The 21497-nt window shown below is 40.0% G+C and overlaps 1 protein-coding gene across 2 annotated transcripts; it reads left to right on the top strand.

The window, feature by feature from the left end:
* Window positions 1-1628: 1628 nt before the first annotated feature.
* Window positions 1629-20339, top strand: NSUN3 (NOP2/Sun RNA methyltransferase 3). 2 transcript variants are annotated; one of them, XM_071573098.1, is made up of 6 exons: window positions 1629-1721; window positions 2965-3074; window positions 4344-4687; window positions 7371-7525; window positions 8047-8168; window positions 18642-20339. In XM_071573098.1, exons 1-6 carry the CDS (start codon window positions 1656-1658, stop codon window positions 18901-18903), a joined length of 1059 nt encoding a protein of 352 aa, XP_071429199.1. In that variant the 5' UTR covers window positions 1629-1655; the 3' UTR covers window positions 18904-20339. The 2 variants fall into 2 exon arrangements, with proteins under 2 accessions (XP_071429199.1, XP_071429190.1); XM_071573089.1 differs by lacking the exons at window positions 1629-1721; window positions 4344-4687 and adding exons at window positions 1834-1923; window positions 1964-2421.
* Window positions 20340-21497: the final 1158 nt, after the last annotated feature.

Below are 21497 nucleotides of genomic sequence, written 5' to 3'. Positions count from 1 at the left end.
CTCCTGCCTTTACCTTTGCACCCCTTTGCAGTCTGGACCTCAGAGGCCAGACCAGCCTGCAGAAGTTGGGTGGGGAAGATTTAATTAAAACTACAGTGCAGGAGTGGGCAAATGCTGATGGACAAACAAGCTGTGGAGAGAGGGAAAGTCTGTGCTGACCTCGTTTTGCCAGGCCAGAGATCACAGAATCATAGAATGGATTGGGTTGGAAAAGACCATCGAGATCACCAAGTCCAACCCTTGGTCCAACTCCAGACCCTTTACCAGATCATGGCACTCAGTGCCACGGCCAAGCTCAGTTGAAAAACCTCCAGGGATGGGGAATCCACCCCCTCTCTGGGCAGCCCATTCCAATGCCTGAGCACTCTCTCTGCAAAGAATTGCCTTCTGCTCTCCAACTTCAATTTCCCCTGGCAGAGCTTGAGCCCTTCGTGCCCCCTTGTCCTATTGCTGAGTGCCTGGGAGAAGAGACCAACCCCACCTGGTCAGAACTTCCCTTCAGGGAGTTCCAGACAGTGCTGAGGTCACCTCTGAGTCTCCTCTTAGCCAAGAGAGGAAGATGCCCGTCCTTGCAGGAGGAGTTTGAAGTCTCTGTGATTCTGTTCACGTGATGGGATCAGACAGACATGGTCCAAGCATGTTGGCAACCTCAGAGGGCAGTGCTGCTGAACCAGTGCCAGCTGAAGAGGGGGGCAGTGGTTCTGGTTCCTGCTTCCAGAGAATGGCTTATCTGAAAATGTGTGTAAGATGCTGAGCAGCTCTCAAGTCTCTATCAGTTTTCCATGAAAGTGGCAGCGGGTTAAGCTGGAGCTGATCTCTGGTGTGGTTCGGAGGAAGTTGCTGAAGAGTATTTGCAAAACCTGGGCCAGCCAGGAAACCAGGTCTGGTGCCAAGGCACTGGCAGAAGCCAGGGATGGGGATGGGGATGGAATGGGATGGAATGGAATGGATGACAGCAACTTCTGGGAGGCAGACGCTGAGAGGAGGATCAGTTTTATAAGTTGAATAAGTGAGAGTCCAGTGGCTGCCTAATTCTGGTTTATCTCCTGGAGAGCAGAGGAGTCACGGTGGGAAGTACAGTAAAAACATGAAAACCACAGAGGCCAAAACTAAATAAAACCCAAAACGAAGAGAAAAAAAAACAACAAACCCCAAATCCAAACCCACCATCACGAAAAAAACCCAAAACCACAAAACCCTCACAAAACCAAAAAACACAAACCAAAAAAACCCAGAAAAACCCAAACCAAAAAACAAAACAAAACAAAACAAAACCAAAACAAAAAAAAAAAAAACAAAAACAAAAAAAAAAAACAAACCCCCAACAAACACAGAAGTTAGAAACTATAGTGATAGGAAAAGGAGTAATGTGCACAAATTAAAGGGGAATTTTAGGCTAAACATTAGGAAGACGTTCCTTGCTGAGCGGGTGGCGGGCAGTGGCACAGGTTGCCCAGGGCGGCTGTGGATGCCCCGGCCCTGTCGCTGTTCAAGGCCAGGCTCGATGGGACCTTGAGCATCCTCGTGCAGTGGGAGGTGGGCCGGTCCTGGATGCTCTTTATTTACGGTCCCTTCCCACCCGATCGCAGCCCCGGTCCCGCCCCTGCAGTTCCCGGCTGTGCCGCGGGAGGGCGCGGCGGCCCCGCCGGGGGACGATGCGGCTGCGGGCGCCGCTCCTGCCCCTCCGCGCTGCGGCCGCGGCAGGGCGGCCCCCGGGGCAGGTGAGGGGTGACCCGGGACAGGGGAGGAATAACCCGGGAGGGCCGGGAGAGGGCAGGGTGACCTGGGAGAGCCGGGGCTGTGCCGGCGGAAGCGCGGCGGGAGCGGCGCTCGGCCCCTTCCTGCGCGTCCCGGCGGCAGCGCCACTGGCGGTCCCTACTCGCTCCTGGCTCGGGCATTTCCTTTGCCTTGTGCCAAAGGAAAGCTGCCGGTGCCAAAGGAAAGCTGCCGATGCCAAAGGAAGGCTGCCGGTGCCGAGCCCTGCTGGCGGGCACTACCCCGCGGGATGGGCTCGGTGCCCGATGGAGCGGGAGGCACCGGGAGGGAGTTCCTTGGGATTCTCCTTCCGACACGTGTTCCGAGCGCACCGGCGATTCCTTGGGATTCCCCTCCCGACTCGTGTTCCGAGCGCACCGGCAATTCCTTGGGATTCTCCTTCCGACACGTGTTCCGAGCGCACCGGCAATTCCTTGGGATTCTCCTTCCGACACGTGTTCCCAGGGCACCGGCACTTCCTTGGGATTCTCCTGACACTTGTTCCGAGCGCACCGGCAATTCCTTGGGATTCCCCTCCCGACTCGTGTTCCGAGGGCACCGCAGGAGGCTGCTGCATGCCCTTGGGCAGGGAAATCCAGCGATATTTGGCTGTTTACCTTTGGGGGTTTCCTTAAGAACAGCGCAAGTTTGCGTAGAAAGCGAAAGGTCTTCCCCAACTCCTTAAATACTGAATTTTCGTAGGTTAAATCCCAAAAAGTTCTGGTTACTCCTGGAATAGCTTTGCAACGCTTTGCTGCTTCAATCCAGTTGTCTCCTACCACGATTCAAATTAATTATTTTGGTTAATCATAGGGATACACTTTGGCAGGGGTGATCACAGCACATCATCATCATCATCATGCCTTGCTTATTTTGCTGCTGGTACATCAGAGTCCCAGGAAGCTCTGGATTATCAGCACAGGGGATATGGAGGGATATAATCCAGAGGCTTTGAAAGATCTGTTCACAGGGAGGGGAGAAGGATGTGCTCTGGTTTATCTTGTTCACTGAAATTCCTGTTACTCCTTGGTCTGATGTGATCTTTACATTTGAGCATCCTTACCAAGCTGACTTAAGGTGATCAAATGGTGTGGGTTTTTGTTGTTTGTTTGTTTGTTTGTTTTTAATTAATTCTAATCAGAACCAGGGAGGGTTTAATTTGTTTGTTTTCACCGCTCTTCTTTTTTTTTTTTCTTTCTTTCCCCAAAGCTGGAAAATAAAACCAAAGGGAGACTTCAAAAGCAGATCTGTGGAGTTGTTCTGGATCACTTTGAGAAGCAGTACACGGCAGAACTGGGCAGTGCATGGAGCAGTGTCAGGTTTGTTGGTTTGGGGAGGTGGGGAAGGGAGGGGAGAGGTCAGGAATTGTTATTAATGGCACATGTGATGAAGGCTGTCACTTAATTTGGGTTTTGATCACACAGCCACCAAAGAACTGGCTGGTGTTGAGAGAAAACACCTTCCCTTCCTTTTAGTGGTCATTGTTGCTCAATGGAGAGCCAGGAAAGAGCCATTCTGGAGAAGTTCCCCACTTAGTTTTTCTACAAATCCACAGAAAATTGTAGAAAAGCAGTTAATTTGAGCTGAAGTGTTCTCATAGTCAGTGCCACATGAAATGAAAAAGCATGATCAGAACCTTAGAAATCATTTTCCCTCTTCGGTTTAGCCCCTTTGAATTAAAAAGTGCTTTAAAATAAATGTCTCCAGTGTTGGTTTTATTTTAATATATATAAAAAAGCATAAGATATATAGCATTAGTTTAATTGAATCAACTTAAAAACTCTTAGTTTGGATCAATGCTTTTTCTGGTTTAGTAGATCCTCCTAAGGAATATTTTTTGAGACTAAGTGACTGATTACTGAGAGAAATTCAAATGGAAAAGGGGGCAAATAGATGTAAAAAAGGCCTAAAAAAGTGAACTGAAGTACAAACAAGCATGTCTCTACCACATAAGCACTTCTTTCTGGTTGTCTTCAAGAAATATCTGTTGTTTTCAGTTTTTTTGCCCCAGTGTTTGCAGACCATAAAGTGTAGAAGAGAACACCTGAAAAAACTGCATTTTATGCTGTTGGCTGGAATGGCCATTGCAAAGCTGATGTGATTCTTTTTGCTGTGATATTTGCAACTAATATCACAGTTGTTCTTTGTCCCTGGGTGTCACAATTCCCTGGGAATCCTCTAATATCTGGGGAAGTGCTTTATAGTTGGAATCATAGAATCATAGAATGGATTGGGTTGGAAAAGACCTCCGAGATCATCAAGTCCAACCCTTGGTCCAACTCCAGTCCCTTTACCAGATCATGGCACTCAGTGCCACGGCCAAGCTCACTTTAAAATTTCTGATTACACAAGAATTGTCCAGTGGTGAGACTGGAAGTAGTGTCTTCCTTGGAAATCTCATTTTAGAGTAAACCCTGAGATGAGCTCAATTGGTTAAAACTTGGTTGTAATAATGCCAAGGTGGTCATGGGTTCAATCCCCTGAGTGGGCCATTGATTAAGAGCTGGACTTGATTATCCTTGTGGGTCCCTTCCAACTCAGAATAGTCTGTTATATGTCAAGTTAATAAATAACTTTTCCCCCCCAAGAGATGTGCTGACATCCCCGCTGTGCTGGCAGCATGCCCTGCTGCTGAACAGGTTCAGCCAGAGCCCTGACCTGGAGAGGAGCCTGAGTGAGCAAGGCTATCACCCTGCCTTCCCAGGGGCTCTGCCCTACCTTCCAGCAGGTCTGAAGTGCTACCTGAGGAGAAGCCCTGGCAGATTCCCTGCCCAGAAGCACCAGGCTGGCAGGCTCAAGGACTATTACCTGCTGAATGCAGCATCGCTGCTGCCAGTGCTGGCCTTGGAAGTGGGAGATGGGGAAGCTGTCCTGGATCTCTGTGCTGCCCCAGGAGGCAAAGCAGTGGCCATCCTGCAGTGTGCCTGCCCAGGTGAGGTACCAAGGGGCTGTTCCCTGGCACTGCCATCCCAGCTGGGCCTGTTTTCTGGCCATCTATGTGAGACTGAGCTGGCAAAATGCCGACTGTCGAACACAGAGAGAGAGAATGCACCTCCCAGCCAAGGGAAAAGAAGAGAAAGGAAAAAAACCAAAACCCGCAAGAGAATCGTAGAATGGATTGGGTTGGAAAAGACCTCCAAGATCATCAAGTCCAACCCTTGGTCCAACTCCAGTCCCTTTACCAGATCATGGCACTCAGTGCCACGGCCAAGCTCAGCTGAAAAACCTCCAGGGATGGGGAATCCACCCCCTCTATGGACAGCCCATTCCAATGCCTCAGCACTCTCTCTGCAAAGAAGTTTTTTCTCATCTCCAACTTCAATTTCCCCTGGCAGAGCTTGAGCCCATCGTGCCCCCTTGTCCTATTGCTGAGTGTCTGGGAGAAGAGACCAACCCCCACCTGGCCAGAACTTCCCTTCAGGCAGTTCCAGACAGTGCTGAGGTCACCTCTGAGCCTCCTCTTCTCCAGGCTAAACACCCCCAGCTCCCTCAGCCTCTCCCCACAGCACTTGTGCTCCAGTCCCTTCTCCAGCCTCGTTGCTCTTCTCTGGCCCCGCTCCAGCCCCTCAATCTCTTTCCTCAACTGAGGGTCCCAGAACTGAACACAACACTCAAGGTGTGGCCTCCCCAAGGCAGAGTCCAGGGGAAGGGTCACTGCCCTGGGCCTGCTGGCCACGCTAGTTTGGATCCAGGCCAGGATCCCCTTGGCCTTCTTGGCCACCTGGGCACACTGTTGGCTCCTGTTGAGCTTCCTGTCCCTCAGTCCCCCCAGGTCCCTTTCTGCCTGGCTGCTCTCCAGCCACTCTGTGCCCAAACCCCAAAACCTGAAGTAGCAGCTTCTTATACAAAAGATAGACAATTATAAACAGAATATGATATAATACATAGATATACAAATGTGAGGAAAAAAACCAAACTAACAGCAAATAGCTATGGAGTCACCCAACCCAATAATAGAGATTGCAACCACCCAAACCCCACGAAACCTCCCAAAAACTCTTCCAGACAAAACTCTTCAGCAAGAGAGGAGAAAATGAACAAGCAAATGTTCCCTCCCTGGATAACAGAGCGGGGATGGGGCAAGGCCTGATCTCGGCAGGGCAGGGCAGGGCAGGGCAGGGCGGCCTCTGGGGCTGAGGCAAAGACCAAAAGAGACAGAAGCTCCTCCTCCCTCTCTTTTTATACTTCTTGACACTTGATGTCAGATGATATGAAATATCTCTGGTTGCTTAAAACAGGTTATGTTTGTCCCTTCTGATCTCTGTCACATCCTTTGGGCCTGCGGAATTGAAGCCTGGCTGAGGCCTAAAGCCAAAACTACCACAACGTGATTCATGTTAAAGGCAAAAAACCCCAAAGAGATGAGCTCAGTTGATTAAAACTTGGCTGTAATAATGCCAAGGTCATGGGTTCAATCCCCTGTGTGGGCCATTGACTTAAGAGTTTAACTTGATGATCATTGTGGGTCCCTTCCAACTCAGAATAGTCTGGGATTCTATTTGTATTCCAAGTAGTTCCACTCTAGTAAGATTTTTATGAAGTCAGTTTACCTAAAAGAGAATGAAAAATGCAGTAGTTATTAAATAGGCAAAAAGCTCTGTTTTTTCTCCACTTGTTCCCTTATTACTTCTCCAGAAGTTACTTAAAGTCACATAGATTTGTTGCCAGAGGGATGTAAATAATCTGCAATCTTAGAATAAAGTTCTTTTTTAATTTTCCTCTGCTATCTCTTTGGCCAGTGCTGTGCAAATATTGTAAGTAAATTTAAGGGTACTGGTGTAAACCAGAGCATAGCAAATTAAATGGGCAAGATGCAGGCAGAGGGAGAAAGGTTACAATGAGGAATTGTCCTTTCAAAAGGTTTAAAAAAGAAAACCCCAACCCATCTTTATCCACTGGCTGCTTCTGAAGAGACCAAATTGTTGGTGAAAATGTTAAGATAGAAGGAATTTAATTCTTAATATAACTCAGTGAATGCTAAGATGGATTGGATTGTGTATGGCAAACTTGGGGAGACACGAAACCAGCAGTTTTATACAATTAGAAATCAGGAATAAAAGGAAAAATATCATTCTGTGTTTCTGTTCTGGGTACAAATGACTTTCTTTTAAAAGGGGTAACTACTCTGGCTACATTGCTAAAAGTAAGTGTAACCTTTTAAAAGGCTGCTGTTAAAACACTTCTAATTTAATTTTCAAATAAATCAAGGTTTGAACTGCTTGGTTTAGGATACACAAAATTGATGCTTTATTAATTTTAAAGGAAATTAAATAATGAGGAGTGTAGACTTCATTTAGACAGTGGCTCAAGAGCCCAGAAAGGCACTCAGTGGTGGTTGTTTCACTGTGAAATGTGTTGCTACAGGAGTATCATCAGGAAATATTTGTGGCTTGCTCTGCAGAAAAATGTTGAAATTCACTTAGAGTTATAAAAATTAGTAACATTCTAAAAAGTGCAGTAACAGGCACAGAAGGTGTTAGCTCTATGCTAGTCACAACAGCAGGGGAACTTCTGAAATCAACCTAACTCTTTTTTTTTTAAACAAAACAAGAAAAAATATAAAGACATCTTCGGGTGTTTATTTCTCTTTTTTTTTTTATTTTTAATTTTCTAAGGCCAATTTCACTGTAATGAATATGATGGTTTGAGGTCAAGATGGTTGGAACAGACAATGGAATCCTTCATCCCAGAACCTTTGCTTAACTTGATAATGGTCTCTAAACTGGACGGTAGAGAGATTGGAGATCTTAAGCCTGAATTATATGACAAGGTAACATTATTATTATTATTATTATTATTATTATTAGTATTATTATTATTAGTATTATTATTATTATCATTCTTTTTCTTCCTATGTTGCTCTCTTTATATTTTCTTTTTTTTCCCCTTGGTCCCCACAAAAATACCTGACCTATCAAGGGGAACAGAGTCATGTACAGGATTTGTAGAGCCTGAGGAAACATTTCTGAAGCCTGTTGTGCATTTATTCCTGGGTCAGGTGATGTTTTCCTTTCACTCTTGGCAGTGAATTCTGCAGACTTTGTATTATTTGCTGATGTGTAATTAGAAAGAGGAGGGGAACAAGTGAGAGCCACTTAGAGCTTCCTTTTGGAGCACTAATTTCTCATCTCCCCCCCTGAGAACTCAATTAATAACATCTCCAAATAATAATTGGATCATTTCACCTTGGAAAATGGAAATAAAAAGGGTGTTTGTAAGTATTTGCAGAAGTAAGTTGGATAGATTTTTGGCACAGAAAGTGAGTTTTATTTGCTTTTATTCATTGTTTAGGTGCTGGTTGATGCTCCTTGCTCAAATGACAGAAGTTGGTTGTTTTCTTCTGATACCCATCAAGCTACACTGAGGCTGATGAGAAGGAAGGAGTTATCATGGCTACAGTTCCAGCTCCTGAGGTGAGAAGGGCCAAGGAAAGCTGTTAAAGCAGCTTTTTGTAAGGAATGAAATGTAAATTCTACAATAGAAATAGAAAAATTAAAATATAAATATAAAAAATGTACATATAAAAATATAAAAATTTAAAATATAAGTATAGAAATATAAACTATAATTATAAAAATATAAGATATATGTATAAAAAGATAAAATATAAATATATAAAAATAGAAATATAAAAATATAAAATAGAGATATAAAAATTTAAAATATGAATATATAAAATATGCATATAAAAATATAAAATATGAAAAATTTAAAATATAAATATGAAGTATAGAATATAAGTATAAAAATATAAACTATAAACTATGAATATAAAAATATAAACTATAAATATAAAAATATAAATATATAAAATATAAATATAAAAGATAAACCATAAATATAAAAATATAAACTATAAATGCAAAATGTAAATATAAATGTATAAAATATAAATATAAACTATAAATATAAAATGTAAATATAAATATATAAACTATACATATATAGATATAAAATATGCATATAAAAATATAAAATACAGATATAAAAATATAAAATATAAAAATTTAAAATATAAGTATAGAAATATAAACTATAATTATAAAAATATAAGATATATGTATAAAAAGATAAAATATAAATATATAAAAATAGAAATATAAAAATATAAAATAGAGATATAAAAATTTAAAATATGAATATATAAAATATGCATATAAAAATATAAAATATGAAAAATTTAAAATATAAATATGAAGTATAGAATATAAGTATAAAAATATAAACTATAAACTATGAATATAAAAATATAAACTATAAATATAAAAATATAAATATATAAAATATAAATATAAAAGATAAACCATAAATATAAAAATATAAACTATAAATGCAAAATGTAAATATAAATGTATAAAATATAAATATAAACTATAAATATAAAATGTAAATATAAATATATAAACTATACATATATAGATATAAAATATGCATATAAAAATATAAAATACAGATATAAAAATATAAAATATAAAAATTTAAAATATAAGTATAGAAATATAAACTATAATTATAAAAATATAAGATATATGTATAAAAAGATAAAATATAAATATATAAAAATAGAAATATAAAAATATAAAATAGAGATATAAAAATTTAAAATACGAATATATAAAATATGCATATAAAAATATAAAATATGAAAGATTTAAAATATAAATATGAAGTATATAATATAAGTATAAAAATATAAACTATAAACTATGAATATAAAACGTATAAACTATAAATATAAAAATATAAATATATAGAATATAAATATAAAGTATAAACCATAAATATAAAAATATAAACTATAAATGCAAATTGTAAATATAAATATATAAAATATAAATATAAACTATAAATATAAAATGTAAATATAAATATATAAACTATAAATATAAATATAAAATATAAATATAAAATATAAACTATATAAAAATATATACCACAAATATAGAATGTAAATATAAATATAAAAATATAAAATTTAAATATTAAAATGTAAGATATAAATAAATCTAAATATAAAATATAAACTATATAAAACATAAACTACAAATATAAACTGTAAATATAAATATATAAAATACAAATATAAAAATTATAAAACATAAATATAAAAATATATCTATAAAATATAAATATAAATATATATAGTATAGATATAAAATGCAAATATATAAAATATAAATATATAAGATATGAAAGAAAAATTACATGGTGGGGGGAAGATTTTTCATTGTTTAATAAACAAAACCAAGATTCACTGTGCAAATGATGTGAAGAAGCTGCTTTTTTGGGCTAACAAGTCCTTGTGGGTTATGTGAGTATGGAAATGTGGGAGGGGTGAGATCAGCAGTGAGGTCAAAAATTAAAACAATGTGAGGTGTGTGTGGGGGGAGAGAGGATTGTTTGTTTATTTTTAACACATCCAGCCAATAATTGAAGTCAAGGCTGTCCTTTATTACACATTTTAATGGTACCAGCCATAGGTTGGCATTTGGGGAACATTTAGAACTCCAGAATTTTTCCCATTGGGAAAAAAAAATCCGTTCTCAATAGAACCTTCTAAACTTGAATGTTATTTGCAAAGTAACAGCCATGGCTGAAGTCCATCTGTCAAAGCAAATTGAGGAGAAAAATAACATATTACAGAAAAAAAGAAGAAAGTTTTTATGGGAAGTTCCCATTGCAGCAGTTCAGGAAAGCTTTGCATGACTTGCAGTTGAAAAAAGCCTGTGATTTATAACAGAAATATGAGTATCTTATTGCAGTAATGCATCATGTCACCCATTTCCCTTGAAGAAATCAATCACATTTAAAGCACTGACCTGTTTCTGGTTTCCCTTTTCAATATCTGACATTTGAAATCCAATTTGGGAACCTGTACCAAAAGAAAGCATTTATCATGCAGAGAAATTTGGGGGATTTGCATAAATCATTCCAGATTGTAATCCTGGAGAACTCATGACAGCAGGAACCTTGTTTGTTGTTATTTTTTTTTAGATATATTCCTGTCAGCCCAAATCAGATTTAATTGAATTATTCCTAAATCAAGGGAAAGCTTTCTGTAGAAAATACATTTTACTCCAGCAACAGTAATAAGAATTAGATTCCTAAGGACAAAATACTTTTGATATGTAAATTGTAGTAAAAGGATGGTAATTTCCCTCTTTTTGCTCAACATGGGTCTGAGTAGTTCTGTAAATTGACCAACCTATTGCTGTGTGTCCTGGATTTTTTTTTTTGTCTTTTAAAATATTTTGGAGCATATGAAATAAATGGTTAATTTCAAGAGTTGGATATTTTGAGGGTTATTGGATAAAATATTTGATGTAGAGTTGTCCACTGTGTTGTTACCGTTCTTTTGGAATGAATTCCCAACCCTAAAGATGTCTCAGATCCCACAGGATGAAGGATTCCATTGTCTGTTCCAACCATCTTGACCTCAAATCATCATATTCATTACAATGAAATTGGCCTTAGAAAATTGAAAAAAAAAAAAAAAAGAAGGGCTAAATATGACAAGAACATTAAAAGTATAGCAAAACTACAATTGTGAAATTCTACCCTATATCGGCTTCTGTTTTATGGCTGGGATACATAATTATAAATTAACAAAATGAGTTTGAATCCCATCTCAGATAATTCCAGTAATGTTTGGGAGGGCTGAGCTTGGATTAATCCAGGCTGTGTCTGTTTTTTCCATTCAGGTTACCTGGTGCTTTGTGCTTCCAGGTGTTTCTTTAATGACATCTTTAATATCCCTTCCAACCCTGGCCATTCTGTGAAATATTGTGTGATTTGAAGTATAAGGAAGCATTATTTCAGTTTAGCAGTAGTGTTAAATTGCAGATTAAAAGCATTAAATCAAAATGGAGTTCTATTTTTATTTCTATTAAGCAACTCTCAGCCTAAAATTTGAGACTCCCTTCTTCTGAATTCAAGAAATGCTTCACTTGTAATCTGTTTTTTTCTGGATCTTGTGGTGGCAAACTGGGGACATCAGAGAAAGTGAAGGGAGGAAAAGCAGGGTTTGAAATACCCTGTTCTTAATTAAGTGCACAGATCCTTCAGAGAAGGAAGATGTGGAAAAAGTGTTGAATTGGATGCAAGAATCTTCCTGCTCCAGTCTGTATAAAATCTGAAATGTAAATAAGTGCCAGAAATGCTGACCAGCTGATTTTATAAGCAACAAGGGCACCACTGATTTGAAGGAAACTCAGATTGTAATGATTGTTAGTACCAAACCAAAGCATCCCTGCTGAGTGCTAAAACCCCAGAACTGCAAATCTTGTTGTTATTTGGAGTGTTCATGCAGAAAACAAATTGCACAGTCAGGAAGGAATATTCATTTCCTGATGCTAAATGCTAGCACAAAATACCGTGGTTCCCAAAAGCAAATTTCCCAATGTTTTCAGGCAGGAATTAAAGTTTCTAATGGCATAATGGCCGAAATTTTAGGGGTGTGTCTATGAACCCACATCACTGATGTTCACATACCAGCAGCTTGTAACTTAAGGCTTGTTCTATTTGTGTTCTGTGTTTCACCAAAATAGTTTCTGTGATGTGGTTTCGTAGAATATGTACAGTCAGAGATTTATCTGTGGAGAAAGAGTCTTTTTCACATAGTGTAATAAATACTTACTGGAAAAATCCTAATATTCCTCTTCCCACACTCAGTGCCATCTCTCTGTTTTCACTGAAATGCAGAGTTTTCCACATGTATCTAGGACAGGAATTGTGTGTCCTTAGTTGATGGGGGGGATGTTTTTGTAGAGTGAAGGCAAAAACTGTTCATAAATACACCATCATATATTTATCACACAGTATCACTGCACCATTTCTGCCTTATGGAGTAAATTATGCCAAGAATTTCTTCACCACACTCTTCTTCAGCTCTTTCCCTGGAATTTTCCCCCTTTGCTCCTCTGTAGCTGCCCAGTTAACCCTCTTATTGTGCAAAACCATCTAGTCCCTCAGCTCCACTGGGAATTTTTTAGAATTCCATCTGTTGGATCAACAGATCTTCTGTGGGTTGTGTGGATGATAGAATTCTTTAACCACTTTCTCTCTTAGAAAAGCTGAATAGTTTTTTCCAGACTGGGCATGTCCAGGATATCTTGCTGTGCCAACTGCGTTCATTCTGTGGTAAAAACAGACTGACAACTGGACAAGGAGATTTGGGGGTTTGATCTGAATTTGTGTGCTTGAATGGGGCAGGTTTGTGCTGTGACACTTCCCAAAACAGTTCTGGTTGTGTTGTTGGAGGTTCGAATTTCTTCACAGAAGTGAGTTTGAATTTCTTCACCAAGAGTGAGTGCTCTGGCCATGGTTGTGGCTTCATGTTGTCTCCCATCACAGATATTAAACGAAATGGTTTCTAATTTTAAGGTTCCTTAAGCCTTTGGCAACATCCTGAGAGTAACTTATGGATCAAGTTGGTTATCAAATGTTGCAAAACAAAGTTAAATGAATGTATAAATAACTGTGTGAATAAATAGATAATCTACCCAGCAGTTCTTTTGGGGGGTCACATATTTAAATGTAGACGCAAATTCGGCTTTAATTCCACCTTCAATCATTTCTATGTGTGTTTCAGAGGCTGGAAGGAAAACCTCTAACCCTAAAGTTGTGTGACAGGGCCTGGAGTGGGCTTCAAAAGTCTTTCATTCTCTCTTCTGTAGCAGAGAAGGTTCTGCTTGGGTTATATATGTTTTTATGTAAATATTTAGTGTAATTTGGGAAGAGGGTTGGACCTCTGAGAGTGTATAACGTTCTGGGATGACTAAAATGGCATTGGTGAGGCCACACCTTGAGTGTGGTGTTCAGTTCTGGGCCCCCCAGTTTAGGAAAGAGATTGAGGGGCTGGAGCAGGGCCAGAGAAGAGCAACGAGGCTGGAGAAGGGACTGGAGCACAAGTGCTGTGGGGAGAGGCTGAGGGAGCTGGGGGTGTTTAGCCTGGAGAAGAGGAGGCTCAGAGGTGACCTCAGCACTGTCTGGAACTGCCTGAAGGGAAGTTCTGGCCAGGTGGGGGTTGGTCTCTTCTCCCAGGCACTCAGCAATAGGACAAGGGGGCACGATGGGCTCAAGCTCTGCCAGGGGAAATTGAAGTTGGAGAGCAGAAAAAACTTTGCAGAGAGAGTGCTCAGGCATTGGAATGGGCTGCCCAGAGAGGGGGTGGATTCCCCATCCCTGGAGGTTTTTCAGCTGAGCTTGGCCGTGGCACTGAGTGCCATGATCTGGTAAAGGGACTGGAGTTGGACCAAGGGTTGGACTTGATGATGTCTGAGGTCTTTTCCAACCCAATCGATTCAGTGATTCTATGGCAGGTTTGTCACAGTGGGCCACATTTGTGGGTTTGAGTTGTTTGGTTTAGGGTTTAATTGAATTCAGGAGGAAAGGCAGTTCACTTTCATGATTGTCCTGTACCCACTACATTTTTCTGAACTGCAAATCTCTCCACAGTAGCAAAGCTCAGAGGGGAGCAGAGCAAGTCCATGCTCAGGGTGTGGAGAGAGCACTTGTGTCTCTGTCTCCACTCACCTCTTTCACTGCCCACCACAAAACATTTTAAAAAATTACTATTTTGACACAGGAGGGATTTCTGTATCATTTTCACTTGTTTTGAAGATATAAAGACACAGGAGTGTGTCCTTGAGATGCATTGGCTCTCAAACAGCTCCCAAAAGGGTTGGCATTTTTTATTCTGATGAGACATTAACTTGCATATTGAGCAGAAATGCATCTCAGTTGCCAAAAGATGGCACTGTTGAAGTGTTGTATTGTTTTAAAATTGCCCTAAAATATGTAATCTTTTTGCTTTCATATTGAAAATGGTCGAGGGATTAACATAATTAATACAGACCCTTCCAATGGCATTCAGCATAAACCCAAGCACAGGAGGAGGCTGGACATGCAGGTGCCACCTACAGTATGAAATATATATTTTTTCTGCCCATTTTTAAAAGGATATTTGAGACACCAAGACCTTTAGAATGAAAAAAATGTCTAATTTTCTGTAAGTGGGAAAAATCCTCTTTTTAGGTTCTGGCTAGCTACATTTTGGTGGCTTGTAAGTGTGTTTTTGGAGTTTAGGATTGTCATGTGGCTCCAGCATGGTCTTTTTTTCCCCTGAGATATTAAACAATAATACTGCTCTGTTTTCCCTAATTTAGTAAATCCTTAGAAATAAACTAAAACAAAAAGCTTTAAATAATATGTTTGTTTAAAATTCATATCCTTTTCTCCTGTAATACAGGGGGTTAGGATAAATTAATGTATCTTTTGTGCCTCTGACCTCCAGAGTACAGTATATGCCACAAGTAGACACACCCTGTAAAAATACAAGTATTGCTGATGCTTTGGGGGGTTTATTTGTTTATTTGTTTGGCCTTTTATTCTTGGGAAACCTCTGCTATGTACCGAAGTTGTTTTCAGCACCTCAGAAAAGAGCTGATTAAAGGAAAAACGGTTGTAGGGAAAGGTGAGCAACTCATGAGGCTCCAGAAAAAGTTCCCAGTGCTTTTAATGTGTGTTCTTTTTTTCTCCATGTGAAGGTTGAAACCTTGCACTATTATTGCCTGTAAATTCGTAAAATTCATTACAGTAAATATATGTACCTGAAATAAAATTATGACATTAAGTATAACTAATGAATACTTAATATATATAAGTATAACTAGATCTATATTTAAACTGAATGTCATCTGTACCACTAAAAGAAAAATAACTGCAGATTAACAACATTTAAGCAATGTGTTTTATTTTTAGGAAAAGTATTATAATAAGAAGAGGCTGAAAAATAATACTTCAGGGTTTTTTGCATCTTTTTTAATCATTCTAGATTTGAAGCCATTTTTTTAGAAGTTCCAAAGGACTGTTGCTGCACCTGAAAGATGGAGAGAGACACTGATTAACCTTGCAGAGGGAAGGTACTTTAATTCAGGATTTAGGGTCAAAATAAAGGTACCTGCAGTGAGCAGCCTGACCTTTTGGGTCGTGGGCCAGGGAAGATTCATGTGCTGAGGAGGCTCAGGTGGGTTGTGATGTGAGAGTTTCAACTTTCATTCACGGCTCTGTGCTGCTCTTTCCTCTGCTGGAGGAACCTGATGCCTTTGAAAATGTTGTCTGGAGTGGCTGTTACTTTCTGTATGGCAAGAAAAAAAACACTTACAAAGAGCCCAGGCTTTTAACCCTGTAACCTGTAGCTACAGCTACTTTTTTTTTTAATGTATCTTTGACATGGTAAAATATTTTCTCATTATGTACTACCCTTATAGGCAGGAAAGCAGTTGCCATTATCTGCTTTGTGAGTAAAATTATCAGGTGTGCTAAAAATACACCTCAGTTGTCATGTCCAAACATTTTCTAGCCATGGCTTGGCATTCCTGCATACAGGGAAAAGGTGCAGCTGGAGGGGGAAATTCTGTCAAAAATGAGCCATGTAAGTGGGTTCTGATAATAATCTGGAGATCAGAACAACTGTATGAGCATCCTGTTCTCTTTAAGTTCTACTATGAAAGAAAGATCTGTTCCATTGGGGGGGAAAATGCTTTTATATGTCCCAGGATGGCCCTGAGGATCACACCTGCTCTCTTCTGCTGTGCCAAGGTGGCAGTGTAAATGTGCCACACCAACCCATGACAGAAACACTCCCCAAACATTTTTGCAGGCTTCCAAAAGCTGTTCAGAGGTGTGAGATGAGCCTGCAGTTTTGTGATAGGTTTAACTCATTTTCAAAGCATCCTGGAATGAGCCCGCTAGGCCCAGTTAAATGGAAAATATTTGGACTACCTAAGTGCACTGGAATCTGGTTTTTGCCTCGAACAGGCTGAACTTGAGCAGCTCACTCACTCAGGCTCAATGTGCCAACCATCTGCTCACTCTCCATCTTTTTTACTGGTACAGCAGAGGCATTAAACACTTATTTTCCATGGAGCTCTGTTCTTTTACCCCAACTGAAATTGGAAAGGCATAGACTTGAGTAAAATACACCCTTGGCTTGCTGATTAACATAACCAAGGCTCATAAAAGAAATCAATATGTGTACTGCCAAGGGAAGCAGATTTTGCTGAAACACATGGGAGTCTCCACCTGTGTGAAAGTCATTTGTCCTGGTGTTCCCATCCCATTTTGGACAACACTTTCATAGTAGCTTTGATCTCCGATAGTCTTTGATCTTGCTTGTGATGAAGCTTTTCTTTATTGATTCTTTCCCTGAAAAATCCCAGTTGTGTTAAAAGGGCTTATCTTTTCCCTCTTGTATTTTCTTCATTCATTTCTCAACTGTTTTTGTTCAGAAATCCCCCTTAGGAAGTTCCCAGCTTGTCCCTGATGGAAATGCTGTTTCAGTGGCATTGGGTTTGTTTATGTGGGCTTGGAATGAGCCTTTCTGCACTTGGAGGCTGCTCACCTCAGCTGGTTGGAGTTTTTTTGACTTTTTATTCTTTTTTTTTTTTGGTGGGGTTTGTGTAAACACAAAATTGTCAGCAATATCTACAAATCTGTGCTTATTCATTTTAATGTGGTTTTTGCTTTAGTCCAGCAGTATCTGCTTGAATACTAGCTTGGAATTCAGTCTTTGAGCCATATGTCCTTCAAGGCTCCAAAGTATATAACAATGGGATTTAATAGCTTCACCTTTTAGCAGTGTGGTGGTATCAGCTTTGTAGAATGCTCTTCTGTGGTGCAAGATTTTGGATTTTCTTCTTACTTTCTTCATGTGACTTGTGTATCTCATTTCAATACTCTCATAGGTTATATTTTATGTATATGAATAAGGACTTTGCAGATCTGCTTTAATAGGAACTAAGCAGATTGTTTAAATTCAGTTTCAGTGGTAAAGTAACAACCTCTGTTCCCTCCATCCACCAGTTATGAAGCTTTGAGGCTTTAAGCCACTATTTTACCTTTGTTTAGTCAAAATTTGTTTAGTCAAAATTTGTCAACAGGTTAATATGTGAAGGGCACATAGAATCATAGAATGGACTGGGTTGGAAAAGACCTCCGAGATCATCAAGTCCAACCCTTGGTCCAACTCCAGTCCCTTTACCAGATCATGGCACTCAGTGCCACGGCCAAGCTCAGTTGAAAAACCTCCAGGGATGGAGAATCCACCCCCTCTCTGGGCAGCCCATTCCAATGCCTGAGCACTCTCTCTGCAAAGAAATTTTTTCTGCTCTCCAACTTCAATTTGCCCTGGCAGAGCTTGAGCCCATCGTGCCCCCTTGTCCTATTGCTGAGTGCCTGGGAGAAGAGACCAACCCCCACCTGGCCAGAACTTCCCTTCAGGGAGTTCTAGACAGTGCTGAGGTCACCTCTGAGCCTCCTCTTCTCCAGGCTAAACACCCCCATAAACAATGTATGATCCTTAGGAAGTCAGGGTGAGAAGCAGTGGCTCAGTAAAACCCCCAGGTCCTCTTACCTGCTAAATAAGTTGCAGAATGCACAGAAACGTTTCTCAAATTACAGCCCAGTAATTAGTCAAGCCTATTAGTGCAACTGTACATTCTGATACTTGTGCATGCGGGTGTCTGGCTGGCACTTCTGGTGTGGGGTAGCCCATTTTGTGTGCACAGCTGCAGCATTTTCACAGCATGGGAATGTTTGGTGTACATTCTGCAGCTCTGAATGGATGCTGCTTTACACTTGTCACTGTTGTGTAAAAAATGCCTTCAGTTAACTGAGAATACAATAATAAATAAGAAAACAAAATTGTGTTGCAGGTAGTTACCTGAACTGTCAATTATATACAGTTAAGACATTTTCATAACGTTATTTTTGTCATAGTTATTTATGCTCTAGATTTATAAATCTTTACAAATTCTTCCACAGCAGGATGTCACTTTTATGCTGATTTTTTTCCCTTTTTTCCTTTTTTTTTTTGTGGTTTGCAGGTCTGCAATTAAAGCCCTTCGTCCTGGTGGATCCTTGGTCTATTCTACCTGCACCCTCTCAAAGGCAGAAAACAGTGATGTGATAAACCTCATCCTGGGCTCCTGCAGCAACGTTGTTCCTGTGGATATCAGTGCAATGGCCAAAGCTGTTTCCCAGGAGTTCACTTTTCTTGGTGGTTTGCACCAACACGAACTGCTGGTCCTTCCAGAGAGAGGGAGAGCGTGGGGTCCAATGTATGTGGCTAAATTGAAGAAAATCTAGTCCTCCTGGTGGGTTTTTGTAAGGTATAGATGATAAATTAATATTGATTTAGGGTACAATATGTGTATATGGATATGGCCAAGGCAACTGAATTAATTTAGAGTGTTGCAGTTTCATATCAGCTGCTGTCTAATAAAAATTAAATCAGATATTTAACTTATTTTGGCTTAAAATACTGAATGTGTCTCTAAGATGGACTTAGGGGCCTCTGTGAACTCCTTATGAAGTCAGTGGAGCTTTGTATTATTTTCAAGGTGGTGCTTTTATAGGGATTTGTATTCTAGAATTGGGGTGGAATTTTGCACTGGTTTTTTGTTTTTGTTTGTTTGTTTTATTTATTTATTCATTCATTTATTCATTTATTTATTCATTTATTTATTCATTCATTTATTTATTTATTCATTGGTTGGTTGGTTGGTTGGCTGGTTTTAAAATAAGTGGTTTCAATGGTCTGAAGCCACGGAAATCCTTCATTCTCTCTAAACACATCTAGAAATCTGTGTCTTTCTGTAAGAACTGATTTATATGTAGAGCCTCTCATCTTAAATGCTGACTGTCCCAAGCACTGGCAAAACAGGTTTCATATTTGCAAAGTTTTGCTGTTTAAAAGCTGTATTTTGTTCATAGTTGCAAAGGTCAGCAGCTATATCGACACACCAGCTTTTAATTTTTTCTATATATTTTTACATTTTTGAGCCTGCAAAAGTAGAAATTGAAAGACTGAATTACATTAAAATGTCCTTAAAAATCCGGAGATTTGGATGTGCTTGGCTTTGGTACTCAGTTCATGACATAATGCAGCATGTCTGGTAGTCTCCAGAGCACACATCTGAAACAGAAGCAGAATGATTAATAATCACAGTACCAGCACAGCATTCAGAGAGGTATTTTTACATAATTACAGTGCTGAAGAGCAAAGCAGGCAATCCGGAGAAGGGGTTTATCCACCCAGCTAGGAAATGTTACATGAATTCCTGATGTTGTGTCTGTGGGGTGTAAGAGAACACGTTCTGGTGATGTTTATATTTTATTTCCATAAATATACAGACAGATGTGCACATGTCCATGAGTATGAACATGCAAACTGTTTTCCTGGGTATTATCTCTGGCTTGGGTGTGAAAACTTCTCATCCAGCAGGGCTTGAGTCCTGCCTGTGAGTGGGTCATGTTATGGTGTAATTATTACATCTTTTTTTGCCAGGGAATTGTAATTGAATTCCTTACTATGTCCTTCCTCCTCTTTCCTCGGCAATGCTGATGGAAAGAGGGGTAGTAAACAAGTCTCTGTCTTAGAGGAAATTGCAGCCCCAGGGAAAAGGCAGGTGCCTGCAGGTGAAGTAAAAGAAAATGACCATTTTTGTTGGATTGTGGAGTCCCCAGAGAAATCAGAATGGATTGGGTTGGAAAAGACCTCTGAGATCATCAAGTCCAACCCTTGGTCCAACTCCAGACCCTTTATCAGATCATGGCACTCAGTGCCACGGCCAAGCTCAGTTTAAAAACCTCCAGGGATGGGGAATCCACCCCCTCTCTGGGCAGCCCATTCCAATGCCTGAGCACTCTCTCTGCAAAGAATTGCCTTCTGATTCCAACTTCAATTTCCCCTGGCAGAGCTTGAGCCCATCGTGCCCCCTTGTCCTATTGCTGAGTGCCTGGGAGAAGAGACCAACCCCCACCTGGCCAGAACTTCCCTTCAGGCAGTTCCAGACAGTGCTGAGGTCACCTCTGAGCCTTCTCTTCTCCAGGCTAAACACCCCCAGCTCCCTCAGCCTCTCCCCACAGCATCTGTGCTCCAGTCCCTTCACCAGCCTTGTCTTCATGATCTGTAATGAAGGTAACAAAGAGTGTTGGTGCTCCTGCCCACTGCCTTCTGCAGAGCACACACCAGTGCCAGAACTTCAGAGGCAACAGACAAATCTGGAGTTCAACAACTCTTGTGCTTTTCTGCCATTCTCTCTTCAAACACACAAAAAGTCACTTCCCTGTGAGTTTTGGGGGGTTGGCACAACAAGAAATGAAAGGTCTTGTATAAAGGCAAGCTCAGTATTGGCAAAATTTTATCCCTTATTCAGTAACATCTGACACAGTTCAATTATGGCTTGTCAAAAGCATTCTCCACTGTGGAACAGAGTGGAAAAAGAGATTATATAGTATCTGTGGACTGATACAGTTGACTGGGGGACTAAGGAACTCTTGGCTTCCTTAGTGAAATGTGCAAAGAGAAGGTGAAGCACAGTGAAAGAGGGGTAAAATGATCAAGACTACAGCAGTGGATGAAAAACGTGAAATATTGGAGAGGAGGCTGTCTGGCTTTTAGTGTGGAAGAGCAGCAGTGCTGCACTCTGTTCAGGAAAATTCCTTGAGTGGAGAGAGGAGAGTTCTCTGGGTTGGGAGGATCTCCTTAGTTCATTTGGTTACCTTAGAAGGAAAATTGAGGACAGCAGTTATGAAAACTGCAGTGGGATTGCTTTAAATTTGCAAGGTCTTTAAGTTGGCTACAAGCATTTAAATAAAATATGTCTACCTTTTTCTTGTAAAATGAATGGCTGTACCAGTACAGTGTTCCCATCAGAAAAAATGATTGGGTGGGAGGA

The sequence above is a fragment of the Pithys albifrons genome, chromosome 1 (assembly GCF_047495875.1).
Source record: "Pithys albifrons albifrons isolate INPA30051 chromosome 1, PitAlb_v1, whole genome shotgun sequence".
Classification (NCBI taxonomy): domain Eukaryota; kingdom Metazoa; phylum Chordata; class Aves; order Passeriformes; family Thamnophilidae; genus Pithys; species Pithys albifrons.
This window is presented reverse-complemented; position numbering and strand designations above follow the sequence as displayed.

Excerpts from the sequence above, each read along its gene's own strand:
- NSUN3 (XM_071573089.1), top strand. The coding sequence starts at position 2,006 with ATGGGCTCGGTGCCCGATGGAGCGGGAGGCACCGGGAGGGAGTTCCTT. Across the intron at positions 2,422-2,964 it reads GTTTGCGTAGAAAGCGAAAG|CTGGAAAATAAAACCAAAGG; the intron begins GTCTTCCCCAAC and ends CTTTCCCCAAAG. Across the intron at positions 8,169-18,641 it reads CTACAGTTCCAGCTCCTGAG|GTCTGCAATTAAAGCCCTTC; the intron begins GTGAGAAGGGCC and ends TGTGGTTTGCAG.